At 44.8% G+C, this 24,151-nt stretch overlaps 2 protein-coding genes and 1 non-coding gene across 5 annotated transcripts in view; all 3 read left to right on the forward strand.

The window, feature by feature from the left end:
• dusp8a (dual specificity phosphatase 8a) overlaps positions 1-2,608 on the forward strand; it is a 44,486-nt gene extending 41,878 nt beyond the window's left edge. For all 3 annotated transcript variants that reach the window (XM_070971783.1, XM_070971782.1, XM_070971784.1), the window contains one exon: positions 122-2,608. In XM_070971783.1, the coding sequence (XP_070827884.1) occupies positions 122-1,361 (1,240 nt within the window). In that variant the 3' untranslated portion in view covers positions 1,362-2,608. The remainder of the gene's footprint in view (positions 1-121) is intronic.
• An 11,047-nt stretch (positions 2,609-13,655) lies between these two features.
• On the forward strand, positions 13,656-13,727 carry trnaa-ugc (transfer RNA alanine (anticodon UGC)). Its single transcript has one exon. It is a non-coding gene; the product is annotated as a tRNA-Ala (tRNA).
• Positions 13,728-16,375: 2,648 nt separating this feature from the next.
• Positions 16,376-24,151, forward strand: part of mob2a (MOB kinase activator 2a) — a 63,069-nt gene continuing 55,293 nt past the window's right edge. Inside the window, exon 1 of the mRNA XM_070972442.1 lies at positions 16,376-16,931. Within this exon, the coding sequence (XP_070828543.1) occupies positions 16,915-16,931 (17 nt within the window). The 5' untranslated portion in view covers positions 16,376-16,914. The remainder of the gene's footprint in view (positions 16,932-24,151) is intronic.

Genomic DNA, 24,151 nt, shown 5'->3' on the forward strand with positions numbered 1-24,151 from the left:
TACGCCTCATTCATCTAGGTAAAATCTTGGCCACAGATAGTACCCAAACTGCTTACAAGAGTGGCCTTGTTAAAACTGCTTCCCTGGCACTAATATTATTCAACTCTTTTCCTCCTTTCAGGTTTGTAAAGGACCGAAGACCGTCCATATCCCCCAACTTCAACTTCCTAGGTCAGCTTCTGGAGTTTGAGAAGGGCCTGCGATTACTGCAAGCTTTATCCTCTGACGACAAGATCTCTGAAAACAGCACTAAGCAAAGCTCCGAGGTTAATGGAGTCAGTACAGGTTTCGAAATGAACGGTCATCGCAGCAACTATGACTCATCTGTGGCAGAGCCACACATCCCACCAGAACCCAAGCTGCCATCTCCCACCTCCCTCCAGCAAGGCTTCAACGGCCTGCACCTCTCTGCAGAGAGGATCATGGACACTAACCGGCTTAAACGCTCCTTCTCCCTGGACATTAAGTCCGTCTACTCCCCGAATAGCCCCAGTCTGGCACCCACACACTCTGAAGACGTCCCCAAGCTGTGCAAGCTTGACAGCCCAGGAACAGGCACCTCCAATGGTGTCTGCTCCCAGTCTCCCATCCTGGACAGTCCTAGCTCCTCCGATTCACCCTTCCCCTCACCAGGCAGTGGGGGCAGCATCGGAGGTTTGGGGTTTGGAGGAATTGAAGGAGTCCATCGGTCTGGTTCTTCCTCATCTAGACCCAGGAGGAAACCCAAACACTGCTCTGGCAGTTCCCCAGTCCACTCCCAACCACACCAACCTCCACAGTCCCTCAGCTTATCGCTGGACAAAAAGAGCCCCAGCCTGGAGGAGAACCTGAAAGGCTCCCTGCTCCTGTCACTACCCTCCCTGCCCACTGTGGGGTCTGGGGCCATGTGGACCAAACACAGAGAGACTGTCCAGGCCACCACTCCTGTTACTCCTGTCACCCCCACCACAGATGCCCCCTGGCACTTTGGAGCAGAGGAGGGTGGTGAGGGAGGGATGGAGTTGGGAGGAGGAGGAGGGGTTGGAGGAGGAGAGGACACATCGGTGAGGTTTGGGAGCAGCTCAGCGTATGTGGCATTTGGGTGCAGCGAAGGCGTGCGGTTACGAGACAAATCCCAGAGGGAGAAGCCCTCAGCACCACAGACACAGAGAGACCACCGGGACTCCATGTCCTCGTCCACAGCGAGCATGTCCAGCAGTGCAAACACCAGCGGGCCTGTGTCAGAGAAGCAGTTCAAGCGGCGCAGCTGTCAGATGGAGTTCGAGGAGGGCATCTCTGAGACGCGGTCCCGAGAAGAACTGGGGAAGATTGGGAAGCAGTCCAGCTTCTCTGGGAGCATGGAGATCATCGAAGTATCCTGACAGATAATGGACATGGGCAGACCTGTCCCTTGGGGACACAAATGGACCTGGTTAGAGGGAGTACAAGAAGAGGACATATGACAAGGAGCAGAAGAGGATTTTTGTGCTCCCTCACAGACAGTGTTAAAGACTCCAAATGAGAGCAGGACAAATAGATACACAAGAAGAGTTAATGTGAAGAGGTTAGCAAGCGAGCTAGCATTCACACCTGGACAGACGGGGCCTGTGATGTGGTGCTTAGCAGACCTTAACCATCCTGAACTCTCATACAAATCTGAAGAAAAGTCTGGGGGAGGGTGGGGTAAAGGGGGTGACTGTAGGTACTGAAACTTTTAATTTTTCTGAGCTCTGTCACAGATTAAAAGAAACGACCCAGGGCAAGTGTCATGTTGCATCCTTAATATATAGAATATCCCTATTTTGACAGAGTTCGGACTCAAACTGCTTGCCTGCGGTCAAATGTAGTGTGCTTCAGTGGGTGTATAGCTTGTGATTTGAACCAAGCCCTGTATTTCCTCCCAAAGCATCACCCCAGTGTCAGAAAGCCTCAGAACCTCGCACGGCTACGCCCAGCCCTCCCACCCACCCTTCCCAGTGGCTCTGCCTGCAACAGACTCTGCATAACAACATCAATAACAATAACAGACTCCTCACAGCCTCGTCTCCTCATATCACCACAGCACAAGGCAGAGAGATCCCAAGGACTTAATCTAATGGCGGTACTGTATCCAAACAATGAAGGATCCTCAGCATTTTGTTGCTGAAAAGACTGAGTTGAAGACTCTTAGCAACGGGCAGCCCCCCCCCCCCACAAAGCACAGCGTGTCTCTCCTGACTTTGGCTCCCTTGTTTCTAGTGTTAACATGATGGGACTGAGGTTTCGGGATGGTGGCGAGGGTTCACTTTAACAGCCCCTCAGCTCCTTTATAGACCCCCTCTCCAACCCCCTACCACTGCCCCCAGTCACCACCTATGGTCACCACTGAGCATGCACCAGAAAGGCTGACTACAGACAGACAAATACTATATATACAATATGAATATATATAGCAATTTTAATGGACTTCTAATGGACTTTTTTGTTCAGTTATAGTTTTAATTTATTGTATTGGTTCATTCTGGTAATGAGAAATAATATAATGTTTTGTGGATTTATTTCTTTTTTCTTTTGTTGAATTATTATTATTATTATTATTTGCTGTATGGTATTTATGAACACACACAAACAAATACACACATTCAACAAAATCAAGCAAGCAATATGTGCTGTTCCTTCTTTGGGGAGAGTGATGTATGATTTTTAAATGCACTTTTCTGCTTTCTGATAACCAAGTTCAGATACCCCCTCACACTCTGGCAACATGATACTCCAAAAGACAAGTGCAAATATAGAGCCTCTGTTTTGTGTTTGGAGGGTGGTACAGACAGCCCACTAGTGACATCTATATGAACAGGATCTCTGTTTTAGCTCATCTGCATCTGTCTGTATTCATGGATTCATCACAAACGAGGTTCTGACTGTGTGCAGAGGAAGACAAAGTAGACACACACACACTCTCGTCACTCGTTTACAGTAAAACATTTTCTGCCAGTTTCACGAGGGCTTGCATGACAACAACTATATGCAAACAGACGCACGCTCTTTCCAGGTTTGAAATGTACAGACTTGTACCGAGTGTCCTCTCCAAGCCAGCACTGGTTCATTATCATCATAGCACATCCCACCAAAGCTGAAACCGACACACACACACACACACACACACACACACACACACACACACACACACACACCCTATACTGTATGCACTTACATATATTTTCACACATGTAAAGCATAGGCCCTACACACACCCTTTTGTTTATTCTCAGGGGATCTTTCAGTGAGCCAAGCCCGGCACAGGGTACACAGCTGCTGGTACATCAGCACAATGCATGTCCATAAAGCTCCCTCGCTTTCTCTCACTCTCTCTCTCTGTCTTTTTTTTTTTTTTTGCTTTTATTTCATATTTTCCAAAGCTTTGATAAAAACAGCGTAACGAAATGGAAAGAAAAAAGAGGATCTTCATATCTTGAGGTGAAAGAAATGAAAACTTTGCTCTCCTGGTGCGAGATTATTTATTTATAATGCAAAATGTGTTTATTTTTCCTTTGACCCTTGATTAGCTTTTCTCTCTGGTGATCTCTGACCTTTGACCTTGGGCTGCTGCAGCTACAGTAAGTTCAGATAGACTCCTATGTTCCCCCGAGGCTCAAGCGACCTCTCCTCTCCTCGCCCTCCTCTATATTTTTAAGAAATGTTGTTAGAATTATTTATGACATGTAACAAAGATGATGCAGGCTGTCCCATTTGCTAAAATTGTTATCAATTATTATTATTATTATTATTATTATTATTATTATTATTATTATTATTATGTTGTGTAAATAGCAACGCATCTAAGAACACTGATGAATTTAGATGAGTTTTTAAAAGAAAATCCTGATACCTTAGGCTGCTTGACGCAAAAATACCTCAGGTTCTATTGAAAGGCTTTTCCTTCCCCTGTACATGTTTTGTGAAAATGAGACAAAAATACAGACATGACAAAATACAGACTCCTCTCTGCTTCTTCTTCTTCTTCTTGTGTTCTTACATGGGGGCTGAACGGGGCTGGGAACAGAATTCCACCAAACCAGACAAACAGCACATTAGCACATGCCGAGTCCAGGAGTCTTCTTTGCTATTGATTTTGTGTTTAACCAACTCCACTCTGACCGCACAACACGGCTTCATTGATTTCTTTTTTCTCTCAGACTGGGCCACATGCTTTAATATGCTGATGGGATGGTGAATTATTTAAGAGAGATGATGTGTTCAAAATTGCTTTGTTGAAAAGGCACATCCACCTTATTACAAAGTTTACACTAAATTATTGCTTACAGTGTAATAAATGCTCCATTATGAGCAAAAGCAGCCATACCACAATGTAAAAATGTTCTGTTAAAAGTGAAAGCCCTGCAATCAAAAGCATCATAAGATAAATGCACTTAAATATATGATTGTGCAGCCAGCCAGGAGAAGGTTAGCTTAGGCTAGCACTAAGACAGAGACAGGGTGAATCAGCTACCCGAGTCCTGTTGTGTCCCTCCAGAAGTGACAAAATCTCGAAAACAGATTTGGTTTCTGACAGTGTTATCTCACTACAAGCTGAAAGAGGAAATGTGCAGGTACACCGGAGGTTGACGACCAGTCTGTGCTTCCATCAGTGACCCGTGATACAGTCCCACAGGAGGAAGAGACCCCTTCAGGGACCTGTTAGCCACACCTCTGAGCAACGTCACCCTGTTGTTCCCTGTCTTCTCTCAGATTGACTCAATGGCTGGTGTTATCCCTCTGCTTCCTTTTCTCACAACCGTCACACAAACACACACACACACGACTTCAGGTTTTCACCTCTTCCTGATTCTGAGTGTCTGCGGACTCAGGAGCGGGAGGGCGGCTGGTGAGGGTGCAGTGTTTGCCAATGATGTGATGTGTTTGAACAGCGCTTACCTCCAGGGGATGAGAGAATGAGGTGAGGTAGTGGTGTAGTGTGTGAGAAAAAGAACGACAAAGAGAGGTATTTGCCCCCAGAGGACGCAGAGTCGACCGACGTCACAGGAAAACAGCGTCCAAATCCAGCAGGGGGGCAGTTTTTCGAGTCCCCTCCATGGGGGCTTGCGTACAAAGGCAGTTTTGGTTTCATGATGTCATGGTGGAATTTCACCTCGCACAATCAAACAACATCTCTCTGCAAACAAAGCATCCTTCCCAAAGCCCCACCATTTGGTTCAATCCACACAGAACACACACACACACACACACACATACGCAAGCAAAACCAGATGGCCCTTGGCATTTTTCAGTGATCACAATGCTGTCTTAATGTGCGTTTCACTGAGTCCAATAGGAGACAGGCAGAGGAAATGGCATTACCAGCATCTCCAGCTGAGTCCCTCTGCTCTTGCATATGCGTCTGTCTTTAATTTACCACCATCATGGGAATCCCCCATGACAAGACCGCCACGGTTATGGAATACATAGCAAATCCCAGTTTCTCACTCTCATTCTCTCTAACATGAGCCCAGAATGTTGGTGTGTGCATTCATCACTTGGATCATAACAGATAATCCTTTCACAATATGTGTGTGTGTGTGTGTGTGTGTGTGTGTGTGTGTGTGTGTGTGTGTGTGTGTGTGTGTGTGTGTGTGTGTGTGTGTGTGTGTGTGTGTGTGTTTCAAGGTGCCCTCAGCTCGTATTATATGGATCTGCATCTCGGGTAACCTGCTCGTCTACAGTCTCCCCTCCACTGTGCTGAAGTCTGCACTTCTATTCAGGTTTCTTGTTGCTGGTGTACTGAACCCCTTCAGCGGCTTGAAAAAGCTTTCTGATGCAGTTTTTCATAATTCTCACTCACTTTTTTCATTTCTATCTTCTATCTGCTTCTTACTTTACATGGTGTTTGCTCACCAAAACAAATATATGGGAGGGTTAAAGTCAGGCAGGCAGCACGAAAGAATGCAAAGTAAGTGTGTGCGGATATGCTACATATTTCTGTGTGCACTCATAGACATATTTTCATGGGTATTTTTATGCATGCATATGAGATGTCCATCTGTCAGTGTATATGCATTCAAATGTCTTGGACTCTCTGACCAACGGTCCAAAACCCAGACCACATTTGGCGTTTTTGCAAGGAAAAAATATTGAAAATTGATTTGGCAATTGATTGTGTCACCTCCAATCTGCATTTAGTCAAGATTTCCCCTTTTTTTTCCACTTTTCTGTGTTTTTATGAATGAGCCGTTTGCTGCTCATCCATGCACATGTATGTGTATATGCATATGTGAATGAATGGTCATGTTTTGTGTGTCATAGCTGTGAAATGAAAATCTGAAGCATTTTTATATGTGCGCGAATATGTGTTTTGTGTGTGTGTGAGCGTCTGAGTGTGTATCCTCCCTCTCACACTGGCTGATGGGTACCAGACGTATCCATGCTGAGGAGCTGCCTGGCGCCTGGTCCCAGGCCGTCTATATGGAAACAGTTAGGAACTGTTACGTCAGCAGGCTACGGCGCTCTCTCTCTCTCCCCGCTTTTCCACTCACACACATGTGCACTCACATCCAAAGTGCACTTACACACGCACATATTTTCACAGAGCAGCCCACTTTCTTCTTCTTCTTCTCCTCTCTGCGTTGCTCCTTTTTCGCACACTTTCATCACAAACACACTCTCATAACAGACTGCTCGAAAGTTGCGTCAGCACAGCATTCCACACTTTTCCACGCGTCACTGAGGATGACTGACTCCAAACAGCATTTCTTGCCCTTTTTTTTCCATGGAAAACTCTTGTCCTTATATAACCCTGTAGTCTGGCAGCCTCCTCGTCCTACTATTCTCCTCTGTCTGTCTCCTCTCTCTCATCCCTATCCATCTCTCACGCAAATGGGCAAAAACTTGAGCTCTGTGGGCTGAGCGGCCGGGCAGCCTGTGGTAGTTTCCCTCTCCTCTATGTCAGGCCAGCGGGAACCTTGGTACAAACATGTGTGTCTAATATTCTCTCCCTGCTGCTGCCCTCCTTCAGTCATAAGCACATTCATGAGTCCGTCTTCATTTCGACGTGAATTCCAACTCACCGCAGTGAAATGAGCTAAATAAATGAACGCAGGGAGATCGTTAGCGCATTTTCTGCAGCAGCAGCAGCAGCAGCAGGCAAGAGTTTGTGTGCCTGTGTGTGTGTGAGGCCTGTGGTGAGGAGGAATCCCTGGCTGGCTCTGAGGCTCAGCAGGCCTCAGGTAATCCAGCTTAATGCAGTTAGCGTTGTCATGGCCACCTGTGTATTACACACCGCAGCATTACAGCAAGACAAGGGGGGGTGTCTAGACTGGCAAATCACTGGAAAACAAAGACAGTTTGCGAGGGCCACACCGTGCTGTCTGGAGCCTTTGATATGAACAACAATAACAGAAATTGGTGTTAGTAACGTTCAGGGATCCACCTGGTTGATTTTCATAAACCACAGAGACGGGTTTAATGTAATTTCCATGTATGGAGGTGATGGAATATGCAGGGGGGTTGATTTGCACACAGAGCAGCACCAGAAGGTACACACACACTTGTCGTGATTACTCAGGCAGGTGTTGTGTAACTGACTGCTGCCACCTACTGCTGGCTCCCAGTCAAACTCGGCAGCCCGGGGTTCGTCCCCTGACAGGAAGCCCAGAGGCGATCAATACTTTTGTTCTACGATTCAAGCCAGCAGCAGATTGAATGCGCATCAGTCTGTCAGTCGTCAGGTTTCGCTTCGCCTCTGTTTTCAGCAATGACACTGAATGAATGGACAAAGACAGAGTGCGTGTGTCTTCGTTTCCTCCCTGCATGTAGCAGAGAGGCAGCCCCTCTTCACTGTCATTGAGTGTGTGCGTGCGTGTGTGTATGTGTGTTCAAAGTGCTGACTAAAGCAGCTGCTGGTGCTGACATCTGTATCTGTCTTTCTAATGGTGGAACAAACTGCAGCACAGTCTCTCTCTCTCTCTCTCTCTCTCAGCATCAGCCCCATCAGCACTCTCTGCCCAGGTCCAAACCCCATCAGTGTGTCAACACACACACACTGTTCCTGCTAGTCTGCAACATAGCAGCGCATATCCCATATCTCAGCGTCTGCACCTCCAAAACCACATCCCGGACCACCGCTGAAGAAGCCCGAGCTTCAGGTGGATGTGCACTGCTGACACAAGGTCAGACACTGCCTCACCTCGTATTAAAACCAGACTACAGTAATCACAGGTTTGGTCTGACACATATGTAAGCACCAGTATGTTTCTCCTCAGGTTCGGAACCAGCCATTTAAAGACCAAATCAGTTAAGTACCATAAATGCCCCCTTTCAGAGTTTAGGTCTGCTGGGAAAGCTTAAATGATTGTATAGTTTTCTTGTTTAATTCTTTCCTTTTCTTATGGCCTTAGATTGAAGGGAATCCATTAGAACGAGCTATTTAAAACATGTTTTTCTGACGACACCGGCATTGACCGTGAAGCTATTCCTGACTGAATCCATAATGTAGAGCTGTGATTTGTGGATACTTTGAGTGGAGTGTTGCTCTTATTTCTGTCTGTAGATTTGAATACACAGCTTTAGAGCATCAGAGGTAATACTTTGCTCCCCATAAAGTACAGTACACTTTTCTCTTCATCTTAGAGGAATTAAACCTGTCAGGTTTGATATTTCCATTAAGATGCACGTGTGTGCAATTTGTTAAATCATTTTGCAACACATCACACCTTTGCAAAATTTCCTTTTTTAATAAACATATTAAACAATAAATTAAAAGTTGGTCATCTACACAGGGATTAAAAATACAAATTTCATCAGTTATTACAAAAAAATGGACTGATATGATAGAGTGATGTAACAAAAGATCAAATAAGACCTTGTTAAGTAGCAACAATGTGGGCTCTGAAGCACTGTGACAGTATCCAAAAAGCATTTTATATATGCATATATATTTGAAGGCGTTTTCCTTTTGCTTGGAAAGTTTCATGAATATTTTTTGTTTTCACTGCAAACACACCATGATCAGATGGTGGGCAGCTTTAACAAGCACAAAGATGGGATGACTTTTATGTTGCTAAAACAAAGAGTGAATCTCACACACACACACACACACACACACACACACACACACACACACACACACACACACACACACACACACACACAGCAGACTGCTTGCTGCTGACACACAGTGTCTGTGGCTGCTGCTCTGTTATCATTTCTCCTCTCTCTGCCCATGACCTCAGAGCCACATGCAAGCTATTTCTGTTGAGTTGCTTCTGGCTGAAAATGACTTCATGTCTGATTTGCTTGAAACAGAAAGAGGGGAGGGGGTCGGGGGGGTGCTGTATCTCTGTGTGCATGGAAAATTTATTGCATTAAAACAGGATGCTTTGGCTGTTGTGCAGACTACTGTTGTCAGTCTGGGTTTGATGCACCGGAGGCAAGACTGTGCAAGCAGTGCACCTCTGCTCCTGCTTCCCTTTTTAATGGTTTTCAGCCCCTTTGTTCTATCAGTCCTTCTGCTTTCACTTCTCTCCTTTTGTTAAATCTGCCACATCTCTTCTCAGATCTCCTCTTCTTTCACCTTCACCCGACAGGCTTCAAATCTCTCTCACTGCAGCACTGCCTTCACCCTCCATCTGTTGTTCCAAAGCCATCCCTTTCTGTCCTCCACCTCTCTCCTTCTTGCGAGGATGGGAGCTCTGGAGCCAGGTAGGTCTGCAGACATGAGTAATGTGACTGAGACTGACTCATATGGCAAGACATCAGCCGTCAGTGTGGAGCCAGCAATGACACAAGCACAAGAACACACACACACACACACACACACACACTCACTACAGCATACACTGAATCGACACACAGGCAGACAGACTTGGCGGTGCCGACAATATGAAACCCAGTCATGCAAGTGGCCATTACCATCACCTTATATTGTGTGATCATAATTGAGAAACTGAAAATGAATCCGCAGTGATGACATCAGACTGCTAACGGTAAGCATGTCTAAGACACAAACACACACACACACACACACACACACATTGTCTGTGTGCATAAAGCCAGTTAGGTAAACGCACTTTGTGTTTAATTTTCAAGCAAAGTGCTTGAATAATATTTAATTGTGAGTTTATTATAGTAATCTCTCTCAGGTAGCGCGCTGACCTTGAGCTTTGTTCTCAGGTTGCTCCCTAAACATTTGTGGGTTTGGAAAATATTTTTAAGAGGGCTTTGGAATCAAACACTTCCAATCAAAACATAGTTTTAGTTTTATGAGGGCATGAAAAAGTCCTTTTAAAGCTACAAACCAAATGTTACGTCTAGTTACTGTGTAATTTATGAAAACCGAAAAACACACATGCGCACACACTCCTCACTGCTTCTATTAAACATTTATTATTCATGCAAGAGTAATGCGAGGTGTCTCCATTTTAATGCCTCCTAATGGCTTTTTGAGTTACCGCTGCCAGCAATGAATAAATCATATCAGTCATGGCGCAGCCAATACCTCACTCACCCTGGCACTGAGCTGATCTGTAGGTATGTGGTGTGAGTGTGTGTATGTGTATGTGTGTGTGAGATAGAGAGAGAGAGAAAGAGGGGTGCGTGGCTTAATAGCTACAAATTTCCACAGAAGACATTTTGACACGTTACAGTAGGACAACAATAGCTCACATGGTCGCTTGAATCGAGTGGAGACATTGTTATTGTTATTAGCTTTTCTGCAATGACAAGCCAAAATGTAGCTGCCTTCACTTCCTACACACTGTAATAGTGAAACTGTAAGAGTCAAATCATCACTGCTGTGAGCTTCTGCTGCGATCAGGACAGATGTCAAGTCATGTCAAAGTTTATTACACCCTGCTATTATGAAGTATGTCTCCAAAGGCTACATACATAAGCTGGATAACCATAGTTTAATATTTAAAGCCAAGTGAGGCTGATGGCTGATGGGAAAAGATGTGTTTTGAGTTAATGTGGACAGGAAGACAATTGCAGAGAAAAGGGGCTCGTTAAGAGAAGGCCCTACCACCTACTGATCTTTAATTCATTGTTGGAACAGTCTGGAAACCTGCGTTTTGAGATTGCAGAGCCCTAACAGGTATGTGAGGAGTGACTAGAGGTGATAAGCAGGAGGGTGCAAGTCTGTGTAATATTCAAAAGTTTAAAGCGAAATGTTGAAGTCATATCTAGCATGTACAGGGAGCCAGCGTAATGAAATAAGAACAAGGATCACATAATCACATTTTCTAGTCGTGGTTAATCTCCTAGCAGCAGTGTTTTGCACAAGCAGATTTAGGTAAGCCGAAGAAAAGGGTGTTGCAATAGTCGAGCCCAGATGATGCATCAAGAAGTGTTTCAGCATCGGCCATGGAATGTATGGGACAGAGCGTGGCGATGTCTCATGAGCGGAAATATGCAGTCGACACGTTGTTGGTATGTTTTTGAGAACGGGCTGGAAAGGACAGGTAGAGGTGGTGAGAAAGCTGCACTGGACAGAGAGAGGCTATATGTCAAGAATAGGTCAAGCGGAGGTGAGCAGGTACGAGTAGAATCTACAAGGTCAAAGCTTCACTGAATGGCTCAGATTTGTCATCAACACGGATATTAAATTCCTCCATGATTAAAACACTGTCCATATGTGTCAGTATGTCACTAAGACAGGAAGAAAACTGACAAAAAAGTGTTTAAAAGCCATGATTGTCAATATAAAGGTGCCATATAAAATGATTGCTACTTAGAGTCCATAAGAGGAACCTCAAATGGAATTAAATGCATCATATATATCAGCTATGATCCCTCCTCCTCTTCATTCACGTGACACTTGTAAACTAGTGTGATTTGGAGGTGATTGCCAAGTCATTTGGCTTTAGCCAGGTTTCATATAAACCGATAAAATAAAGACTCTGGTCATTTATAATGTCATGAATAAGCAGTGATTTAGCAAAAAGTGATCAGATATTAATAAAGCCACTGCTGAAAGTAACATTTGGCAAAGTGGCAGGAGATGGGAAATACAGGAGGCCTGAATGTGGATGATGTTACTCGGATTTCAAAAACTGTAGCTCTTACATTTAACACCCCGGTTTTCACTGATAATAACAGGAATATGGCTGTGGAGTAAACGGTTATCAATATTGTGAGGATTTTCTGGGACTTGGCAGCTTTGATCAGGACTGTTATTACGTGAGTGAATAACAACAGGCCATGAGCCAGCAGGACCCGCTCAATAAAGAGCGGCTGCGTTTTGAATCCAGAAAGAGTTAAAAGCTATATAGTTTCCTGGTCCCTTTCCAGTTTGGGTGTATGCCATCGGTTTTATATAAGTCATGCTCAGTCCATTGACATAGAGAGGATCAGATAGATGACAGCCTTTGCCCAGGCTCCCAGCAGTTAATGCCAATGTTTCCATGTTGCTGGAGCTTAATTGATTGTCTGGACATTTGATATTCAGAAATATTCTGACACCTTCTTGAAGGAGTTATTGCAGGTGGACACAATAAAGCTGTACCGTGTAACAACACCCACTACAGCAGCCATGCAACAACACCACCTTTATGGGGCTTGTAACATCTCTCTTTTGCTGAGACTCTTGTTGAGGCCTTTTTCATGGCTGATATTTTGGTACGTCATAGCAGAGAAAGCAGAGGTGTAATTACGAGCATTGATAATGACTTTAATTGGTCTAGGCGCTCCAGTTCAAAGGCACAAGTGCTGCAACACTTAATTAAGCCGTCATTAAGAAAATTAGGCACACCTGTGTCTGTATGTTTGCTATGTATGCAGTGGAAAAGCTCCATTGAAACACAATGCAATCATACATTAAGGTGTAATATTTTGCTGTCCTTATGCCACCTGTACACGAGCTACAGTTTATAGCATAGAATCCATGACGCTACAAACACCGTCAGGCTTAATCAACAATTTTCTGTCATTCTCACCTAAGTTTGAACATAAAAAGCTTGAAAATGACAGACGATAGACTGCATTGTATGGATATATTAGCTGAACTGACGCTGAGCTCGCTCATGCACTGCACGGGCTGGGATGATGTGAAATGGGAACATATCGACCCCTGAATGGCTCAGTATTGATGGGTGGATGGATTTCAGGAAGTGACCTTGGCAAACTCAGACGAGCACCTGACCAGAGCGTGGCTCACTTTCCCACAGAGCTCATCTCTGGCACCAGCCGGCCCTCTGAAAACACACCGCGGCTTATGTCCTTGTGAGAGTTAAACATAGTTCACTGGACTGATCTGAGGTCATTGGAGAATGAGCATAGGCCGCTGTAGTCATGCTGAAATGGCGTCATGAATTTGGTCATTGGAGTGTGTCCGAAACTGTGGGGTCAAAAAGAGTTAATGGAGCGGGTGGAGCCAGAATGCACAACAGCAAATATTCAGAAACTGAAGCAAATAAATGGATTTCAGCCATCAATAATTTTATTATTTAAATCTGAACCTTTTCTACTGTGGCATGTCAAAATATCTGCGGTGACAAGGGGCTACTAGAGAGACCATAACTGCTAATATGCATAAAGAGCCACAGGGTCTACCATCTACTCATGAGGCTACTGATGCATGGACATACCAATATACATTGTTATTGGTACCAATACTGACCTTATCAAACAGATATCGACAAGAAAATGCAAATCGTTCACTGTGTGTGTTCACCATGGACGGCAATGATTTTAACAATGAATCCAAATATAGGGATATAGCTCAGTGGTAGAGTGCATACTTTGCATGTATGAGGCCCCAGGTTCAATCCCTGGCATCTCCATTTTTTTGGTGGCTTGGTGGTAACACTGTCGCCTCACAGGTAGAAGGTCCCAGTTCGAATCCCGCTGTGGGCGCCGGTGGCGTGTCCTCCACCATGCCTTTGAACCTGCTGCTCAAGGAAAAATAAGGGCCTCTCTGTGTGGCGTGTGCATGTTCTCCCCATGTGCACCTGGGGTATCCTCCATGAAAATACCCCCACTAAAAACATGTAAGAAGATCACCACCTGACCAATGGTGACAAACGAGAACTGGGTCCCCGGGCGCCGGTCGACTGGCAGCCCACCGCTCCTGGTCTGCCGCACAGGAAGGACTGACCATGGATGAGTCAAAACGCAGGAAAGAATTTCACAAATGCATGTGTGTGCAGTTTCCCCCTCAACTCTGCATGTTCTGTGTAAAAAATTGTGACGAATAAAGGAATTCTTCTTCTTCTTCTTCTTCTTCTTCTTCTTCTTCTTCTTCTTAAAATAGAATTTTGAAGCTATAAACATACTGAAAAACACTTTTATATAGTTTGATAATTTCCAGACATGTTCTTTCTTTTTTTTACTCTTTTGAGAACCTGTAGATACTAAACAAAAATGAGCTTTTATGTTTTGGATGTCTTGATTTGTGACATTTCTCTGCATACAGTGTGTTCAAGAGGTCATGTAAAGTTATGTACTCATGCTATACCTCCAAATCAGTTCTACACAGGGCGCATGGATCTTAAAATCAATGAAATAGATTTCAAACTCAGATCAGCTTGTTTACAACGCAACTGTATTAGTCCTGTAAAAGTGAGGTTTGACTAAATGCAGTGCAGCGTCTGTTCAGACCTGTATCAACAAACATCCCACACCGCCCCCGTGTGGCTCTTATCAGCATTACACCAGGTTTGACCGCTCCACCAGCTTCTTGTCAATCATTAATATAACCCCGCCTCTCAGTGAACTGATTGGAGGCCAGCAGGGCGCTGGAAAGACAACGAGCCAATCATGCAGCTCTGCCTCCTGTTAACAGGGCTCCTATTCTGAATGCCCTCTCCGTCACCTGTGTGTGTGCCACTGTTATTTATAGAAGCCTGATGATGCTGAGTGGAGCAGAGAAGAAGAAGAGAAGGAGAAGGTAGCAGGGAGGAGAAGGGGAGACAGGAAAGGAAGAAGGGAGAGAGGAGTGGTGGGACTTGATGACGACTCTGTCTCTCAGAGAGAGGGAGGCAGACAGGCATTTTTTTAACACATTGATCCCATTTTTTCAAAATGCATCTGTCCGATTGGTCAGTTTCTGAAAGAGGAGAAGAGAAAGGAGGGAATGGAAGAAGGGAAAGAGCTATGAAAAGCTACAAAGACCGAGCAGTCATGGGTTAAAGTTAAAGCATGGGCAGTCTACATGATGAATTATGGGACTGAATATATCCCTGTGCCAAAAATAGAAAACCCACATTGAAAAAAATGTCTTGTTTTGTGAAATAAAATTGAGAAAAACGGCAAATCCTCACTTTCCAGTAAATGAATCCAGCGCTGCCTGCAATTTTGCTCGATAAGTGACTTCACATATTAAGCAACTGTCAAAGTAGTTAATTTTCAGCTCTATTTCTCTATACAGAGTAGCTGATATGAAGATCTGCATCAGCTGATCAAATGTCATGTTGCCTCAGTGAATGCAGTGGGTCATCAGTTTAACTTAAGTCTTTCAAGTGGGTGAAGACATAAAAAACAGTTTGTTCTGCCTCTGCCCGGCCTGTGTCTAAGAACAAGCAGAGCGGTTCGGCTGACATTATATAATAATTAAGCTTGTGATACATATATCATCACTGTAACTGTCCTGCCTGCACGGGTTCACAGTGAAGGGTCAGTGCACATGAGTGCTTTCTGTTTAGATTTATGGCCTCCGGTGACATTTGTCTTAGTTTTGTTTGGAGGGTTCTTTCTATTCTTTATGTTATAATGATGAACACGACAGGAGGCTTACTAAAAGCAAAGACATGGACAGATTAACTGGTGGGCCCCGGTGCCCCTATTGACCCCCAGCCTGCCACCCTCTGCACATTGTGTATGTACATTGTGTCGCCTCAGATTCCCATCAAATACACGGGCAGACAGCAGACTGTATGTGGCAGCTTCATTATATGCCCACAGACCCTGAGACCCAATGCTGCTCTTGAGACCAGGCTGTGACACTACCTGGTCTCAAGCTTTCAATGTGTTTTTACAACTTCATTTAGGAGCAAAATAAATAATAAAGCTCTAAAAACTAGATTTAGTCATATAGTCTCTCTACAAGACAGGGGCAGAACATTGTTGGTGCTAATAATGCTGGACCTGCTTTGGTAGATATTGTGCTTTTTTGATGCAAATTCCCGAGCAAAGTTGCAGTTAATCAAATGGCCTGAACCCAGTGACATATGGGGCCCCAGGGGGGTCTGTGGACCCAGGGCAGTTGCCTGAATGACATGTGTGTGTGCAACATCAAAATCTTCATTTCAATGCCCGCTGTGCTCTAGCAATTAAACTTAAAAATATGTCAACAACACACGCAATGATCTTTCCTTTTAAGCATTTTTCTGACAGTCAAACTCACTGCTACGTAACCCATTGCATCCATGTTCATACATACATAACAGCCTGCGTGACACGCATTTTACGCACAGGAGAGACAGAGTGGGTCGGGTCTGTGTTTACTTCCGGACTCCGATTTAGACTTCGCTCAGACAGCAGCAGCTCCAGTGGAGATTCAGGCTGTCAGCTAGCACGGTAGCCATACAAGGCTTCATGACAGAGGTTACCGGGTTGACCAGCGGCATCCCAGCAGACAAGCCTCACTCGGCGCCACTGCACACCGGACACCGCGACTCCAGGCAGACCCGCACCGCTGCCCTGCTCTCCTTCGTGCTCAAAGTCACTCAATGCTGCACACCCGCTACCAGCTAACAGACTGATCTGACTGTGTTACTGCCAGTTCATGATCCGAGCTAGCTTGGGACCAAAACAAGGACAATCGCTTCAAGTTTAAGCGGCGCTGGTATTTGACCGGCCAGGATCCAGCAGCTGGGAGAGACACGGGCCCCAGGGCGAGCGACGGGACTCGGGGGCCAGGCAGCCAGGGCAGCAAGGGTGGTGGCTGGATAAACTAGGGGGTCGCCTCCAGCTCCTGGTGGATTTATCCCCTGCCAGCTAACGGTAGCTAAGCTAGCTACAAACAGCGCCATGGATTGGTTAATGGGGTGAGTACAGACAGCTAACTTGCCTAGCCAGCTTACTCTCCCATGTCAGGTCAGCTGCGCAGTCTTTCTGATGCTGGCTGCAAATTCACCGCACAGTGACTGACACCACCACAGTCAGCATTAGACAGGTGCAGTGTCGTGTTGAATACTGTCAAATTTCCACTTAAACGCATTAATCTTGCCACAAGCGGGTAGCATGTTGCCTAGCTTAGCTTAGCCCTGCGATGCTAGCTTGATAGCAAAGCTGGCAACGGTCTCACGGTTCAACAGTAACGTTAAACCAGCCTAATGTTACCCAGGGCAAGGCGGTATTTTTGGGCATCTCTGTGGCCTGCAGCGAGCTAGCCAACGATGGCAGCGCCCAGATTAGGTCGTATGAATGTCTGTGTAGAGGCCAGTTTGCTACACAGGGAGCTTATTAATAGGAATGATTAACACAGCGAATGGGCTAACGCTAGCAGCCCGTCAGTCTTGCTAACGCGGCTGTGCCCGGGTTTAGTTTATTGCGGTTGCAAGGTGCGCTGGCCGCTTTTATGGGACCCACTGTTAGCAGCCATGCTAACCTAACCTTACCTAATGTGCTGCCTTTGGGACACAACAGAGGTTCTGGTGTCAACGAGCTCTCTGGTGGATAATACTGCTGTCATGCTTGTGAGATAGGTGCCATAGAGGATGATAAATAAATGTTGGTTGATTTTAGTAAGGTTAACGGAACTGAATTAAGCTGAAACATAATATATGTCTCAAACGCGAGGTGCAAAGTACAGTAACTTCAGGTGTTAAAAGCTTTGTGTCATCTTTGCCTTGATGGAGCAGGTGACACCTGACAGACACTGATGATGCTGATTTGTCACTTTCCTTTTGGTCTGGGTCACGACTTTGTTTGAAAGGTGGCGGTGAGTAAAACTGAGTGAGATTCATCTGTGTCAGTCTGACACCTGCTTTACAGCCGAAGTTCAAGGCCATGATCAGTGTATTCAGAATGAACCTGAAAGTGATAAGAGTGAGTGACCGGTCCAGTCTGCTGTGGTAGAGCTCAGATGCCTTATGCCTATAAATTTGTTATGCAAACTTGAAGGCAGTACATGGTTTGGTCAGAACACAAGTCGTATTTGCCTGCAAGTGAAGGGAGGACTCAATGAAATTGCAGTCCAGGGTGTTTGCAGTTTCTTTTCTGTATTTTAACACATTTTCATGCTCATGGGTACACTTTATTTTCACCGCTGTGATGCTTAATTCTGAAATGCAGTGGGATCAGACATGTAACCAAACAGGAAAACGGCAGGTCCATTGCACAAACAGTTTGGACTTGCGCAGTAATGTGTGTCATTGTGGTCACTGTTATTGTTTTTGCTGTCTGGTTATCAGGTTGGCTTTCTGGCTGCAGCAGATCAGTGCTGAGGAAGGGTGGAGGCATGTTTTCAGGGGTGTTTCTTCACTTTGTGACATTTTGGCTGAGAGATAACAATGCAGTCCCTCTAGACCCCCAACCAGACTACCAATGGGTTTGTTGTTTTTTTAGGCCATGGGCAAAGGAGGACCTGAACTTTGGGTAGCACGAGGTCATTGCCACTTCTAAAACTGTTAATGTTCTCAGTCATAACTCCAGTACTGTGAGCTATATGAGCAAAAATAATTTTCCTGGCACTGCTTGGTTCTGCTCATTTTCTTATTATTCACTGAATCCAACCTTGGTAAGTTTTGATGACCCTGTGAAAAGTTGTCACGTGTTTTTGCATGCATGGCCTGTTTCACAAACCTGTTTCACAGTCTTGGTGTAGGTGTTTACTCTCTGAGAGCTTTCTTGTAGTTCTTTTCCCTCCTTCTGACACTTGTTTTCCTGGTTTTGGTAACTGGTTCTTGCATCAACTTGTCTCGAGTTGCATGTTCTCTCCCTTGTAACTGTGATTTATAGGTCTTAACCTCCTCTTCCTTTTCCCCCTCTGTCACTCACATCAAATAATGATCAATTTTTGTGCCAACACTTGGTGCTGTCTGAACTAAACTGGTTTGCTTAGTGATTTCTGAGGAATTCAAAAGCAACACCCAGTTATGTCTCGGTGTTGGAGGAGGTGAGGAAGGCGAAGAACATGAGTAAAAGAGGAGGTCACCATCTGTTTGCACTGCAGTCAGGATTATCATGGATTTTACTTAATGCAGTTGGTATTAATTCACTTTCTCCATCATAACAAAGACTCCCTTTAATAAGTCACATTCAAAACTCTCACAGAAAAATGAGGCAAGCTTGTATACAACCCGAAATTGTTAATTCATGACTACTCAGGTTGGTTATCTACAATGTGTTTGGCAAACACTGATACTGATACCAGTATCGGGTCTGGCACTGTGCTTGTAATTATAATCATAAAACTACTCTGATACAACAGTAGAATACCACCTTATGACAACGTGCCGTCAAACTATGCTCTTGGAAATACACTTGTCAGAGGAGGGGTGAAAAGTAGCTCCTATAACAAGCAATTTGATAAAATATCAAAAAACAAAAAACAATGCAGAGTTCAAGGAGTTTACTAATGCTAGTAGCAGGAATCAGCAACAACCAGCTTTGCAACAAACGCTGCAGACGTCAGGCAGATTGTCCAGAAACAGCCCATGGCTGGTAAAACAGGAGCTCTTACCCAGAACATTGCTCTTGATGACCAGCCATTGTCAGTTGTAGATAATTCAGGATTTCGTCGTCTTCTCTGTGTACTGGAGCCAGTGTTTGAGATTCCCGGCCATCCCCACATCACAGAAACCTTATTACCAAACAGGCTCTCATCGAGCAGAAGTGGGCTCTGGGAATATTTGGGTCTGAATATGAGCTCCCTCCCCAACAATCAGGTTAATGCTGTTTGAGGAGTCAGGTGCTCAGAGGGGAGGGTTCAGTGACTGTCTAGGTAACAAGTGAAATTTTGTTTCTGATGTTTTTGATTTTGTCAGAGGAAAAAAATTCTTGACTTCATGGGCGAATTACATCGCTGATGAGGATTCTGTGCCAATATACACCGAGCTGCCATGGAGCATCTTAAAAGAAAGCACAGATGCTCAAAGGATGCCAGTCAGTCATGGAGCATTTAAAGCAATCTTTCTAAAACACAGCCACTTCTCTTACCCTTCCTGAATTTCTAGGCTGGTTCAAATAACAGTGGCCAACATTTCAACCAGTGACACAGTATCTAGTGTTTCCTGGAGTCGACAACATCTGCCCATGTTTGGTTATAGATTTAGATTGCGGGGGGTGCAGCCCTCCCTCCCAGCGGAACAAGGTGGTGTCATCTACTGCCAACCAAGCCTCTGTAATCATAAAAAAGTCAGCTTTATGGGAAGTAATAAAACTATTGCAAATAAAGGTTTTGTTCCTTGATGATTGTTCGTTATGGAGGCTGAAGTTGATAGGCAAAGGAGGAGAGAGAGGTGCTAAATGAGGCTGGCAATGTATATGAGTAAGGACTTAATGATTGTTGATCTGAGGAAGGAAGAGTTGTAGGGCCTATGATTTATACAGCAATGACTGGAATATTAGCTGGTAGTCAATTATCAGATAGTTTATGTAAATGGAGAAAAACGTTAGTTGTTAAAAGTCTCATCGACTTCCTATGTGGGTGAAAGTTGTGTTTCCTGAGGAGGTCCCTCTTCTCAAATGAATCAAAGTGACTAACAGACAGTTACAGCACATATGCTTTCAAGCCAGCACTACTTAGTCTAGACAACAGGGCATCCCTATAATGTGTTATTAATGTCAGCTGTCTATTTAGCTCTAATGCCTTTTCTGCACCGACCAAGACTGATGGCCTCTCTGCATGTTGAGAGATTTTGTTTACCTGCATTTTAAAGCTAGACGTTGTATATTGTTTATCTATGCGGGTAAGGTGTGGGCATGTGAGCTGATTGCATTGGAGGCAAGCAGGCATGCGTCCAGCGTGCATCACTGACAGAGTGGAGTCCATGAATGAGCTAACCAGGCGTGTAATCACTCTGAATACAGACCCAGGGTGAAGGACACTGCAGCCAGGACTGATGGAGGGAGGAAGTGAGGGGAGAAGGGAGAGAGACAGAGAGAGACAGAGAGAAAGAGAGCTCAGGGATGATGGACAGAAAGAGGGATGGAGTGGGGAAAGCAGCTGATAAGGGGAGAAATGTGCAGATGAAGAGAGAGAAAGGAAGGAAGAAACGTGATGAATGGAAGAGTTTCAGACCAATGGGTGGGAAGGGAAGGATGGAGGAAGGGAATGAGAATGCTTTTGATGGAATGGTTGATTAGGGAGAAAAATGGAAGAATTGAGCAGGTGGGGAGGAGGGTGGAGTAGTTGATTGGAAAGCTGGAGCTCCACAGGGAATAAAATGGAGGTCTGTAGCAGATTACAAGCACATGACATCCGACTAATGTTGGATAGGTTGAGGAAAGGAAATACAGACCGTGATAAGAGGAGAAATAGTAGGTGATAAATTCATGAGAACAGAATCTCTTCTTCTGTGGTTTCAGCAGGAGGGTACAGATAACACCTCTCTGTATTAGTGTATATCACATGTGTTCTCTCCTAAAAATGTAGGAAGGAATACATTTGCAACTACATTCAGGTCGTCGGTGTGTGCAGCGAATGTATTTCGGACAGAGAGCATTATTTCAGAGCTGAATGACCTCATCTGTCCCGAGTCAGAGGCAGACAGGACGTTAAATCACTGGAGAGATGCATGATGCCTGAATGTGTCTTTTTCCTGCTGGGTGAAATGGGCAGGCTTTGACAGATGTTTAATCCCCTTTGCTTTTCAGTGATGGATTGGTAATGCTGAACGAAGAGCATGAGAACGGAGACTGTAGCAGCTAAGTGGAGCGCTGCTTTCGGCTGCCAGGCCTTAGCAAAGAGCCCGATTTAATGTACACTTAGCTCATAGTGCATCACCTGTGACTTCGTGGTATATAGGCGGCGTATCATTATCCTGCATCATTGGGGTAGTGCCAGAAATGGTATGAAAGATTCCAGTAATGAAGGCCTTGCTTGTTGTTTCCTCTGTTTGTGAATGACAAATTTTAGGCATGATGCTTATTGTTTTTGTCAGGTTATCATATTTGATAAGGCACTCAATACTTTGACAGACAACATCAAACACTGACATGTTTGAGAAGTTTGCCTTTTTTTGGTTTCTTTTCCTCAAAGTAAGGTAGTGAAAGATGCCGGTATTGAAAAAAGTAGAGCTTTGTAGAGATTTGTGAGGCCCGTTCTGGAAAGCGTGTCAGCCTTTGAAACAGCCGCTGCCGCTCATCCATCAAGAATCGGCGTGCGCTCATCCCTTCGTCTTCAACCTTTCAAAACAAAGCACGAGAGTGAAGATGGTGTCAGGTGATTGGTCAGATGGCAGATAGAGAAGGGGAATTTAAAACAACCACATGTAGGCTGAACTTCCTCTGCAGTGGGAAATATATGTCTCATCACTGTGGCTCACATCCAACAAAGAAGTGAGCCGGAGCGTTTGACAGATGCTGTTTGCTGGTGTGATTGTTCTCACGTTGTTTGTGGTTGTGCATTTTCTCAACCGTTTTGTGTTCTGTTGACACGTTTCTGTCAAAACTCTCGTGACCCCAGCAGTTAGACATGAGTGAGAACACAGCATGGTTTATAAGAGACAATTTCTGTTATTTCAAACAAGCCGCTTTTGTATTTTGGATCAATTTGCTATCTGTTGAGCAAGTACAGTGCCTGAAGTGCTCTGAATACGCACATGAACCCTGACGTCACCGCTCCGGCCGATGAGATTCAAGGGTATTGTTGCATTTAGAAGGACTCAACATGCCAAACTCCAGCGGGGAAAAGGTTAATTGTCAAGAACAAGGATGAAACATTTAAATGATGACCATAAAATACGCTTGTATCGTGTGTTTCCACGCTGAGGTTGTCATAATCTTTCAAATGTGAATTCACAGTTGGGGAAAACTCCTCGGTGTCTGACAGGAAGTCACAGCGGCAGGTGTAGTAGAGAAATTATGTCTTTCAAACAAAAAAAAACCCCTGCACAAATCTCTCCATTTGCATATCTACCGATCTCTACATGCGGTTCTGAACGTTTAGAAACTCTGTGGTAGCATTTAAGCTAACAGCGGTTGTAGTTTCACTCTGAGTCTACGTCTTTGAGCAACATCCTTTGGTGCTTTCGACTCTCTCTGCGTACATGCTCCTAATGGGGATTTTTGCACACTGCAACCCTGTCCTCATGCAACCCACTGCCTTATTTCCATCTACACACACACACACACACACACACACACACACACACACACACACACACACACACACACACACACACACACACACACACACACACACATTAACACATACACACTATTGCACACAGCCTCAGCCCAGGTGGCTGTTTCCGCTGCTCGCACTGCAGATGCAGTGCTGATAATAGGCTGTGACAGATGAGCAGACATCATCTCAAAGCAGTCACCTGCTCAAGTATAGAAACTAACCAACCATGTCACCACATTGCTTGGTCTAGACTAGGATGGGCTGTGACTTTGCTGTCTTTTTTTTCTAACTTTACAGTCCTCCACAGTGTTTCTCTGGCACACTGTTGTGTTATTAGGACTGACCTGATGGCGGTTTAGCAGCCAGCTTAGCAGAAGCTCTCAGTGTCCACTAGGGAAAGAGCTCTTAACTAGCTTGTTACTGTTCAAGCTTCTGTTGGCTCTCTGTGTGTCAGAGCCCTCGCTAAGAATCCCTCCCCATTCAGAATCAATTTATTTTGTCTGGCGCTGAAGTTGCTTTATAGCTACACACCCAAGGCAGCCCTGGCCAAGACGTTTAAGACCACGCAAGCCAGCCAAACCTTTAATGACAGCAACGTGGTGTCGTTTTACTAATTCACTCGGTGTTGTGAGTGGCTGTTAGCCCAGCATCTCAACACACATCGGCCCTCCACAGCACCCAACCCTGAGAACGACCAGTTCATGGTTCACATGAGTTGTTTTGCAAAGGTGCCTTCCTTTGACTGGTGGTCCTGGGTGCATTACTTACACATACACAAAGAGGGGTTTTGTATCACTCAAAGATCAGAAAAGTATGAACCTCTGTTAGATGCACTGCAATCCAGTTTAGTTATGCTCTCACAGTGTCTTAGAGACCGTCAGATAGGTGTTGACTCTAACTCTGTGAAAGTGGATTCTGATGAATTCCGTACTTTGAAATGCTAATTAGCCCACCTCCATTTGCATACAAAGG

The sequence above is a fragment of the Chaetodon trifascialis genome, chromosome 10 (assembly GCF_039877785.1).
Source record: "Chaetodon trifascialis isolate fChaTrf1 chromosome 10, fChaTrf1.hap1, whole genome shotgun sequence".
Taxonomy (NCBI): Eukaryota; Metazoa; Chordata; class Actinopteri; order Chaetodontiformes; family Chaetodontidae; genus Chaetodon; species Chaetodon trifascialis.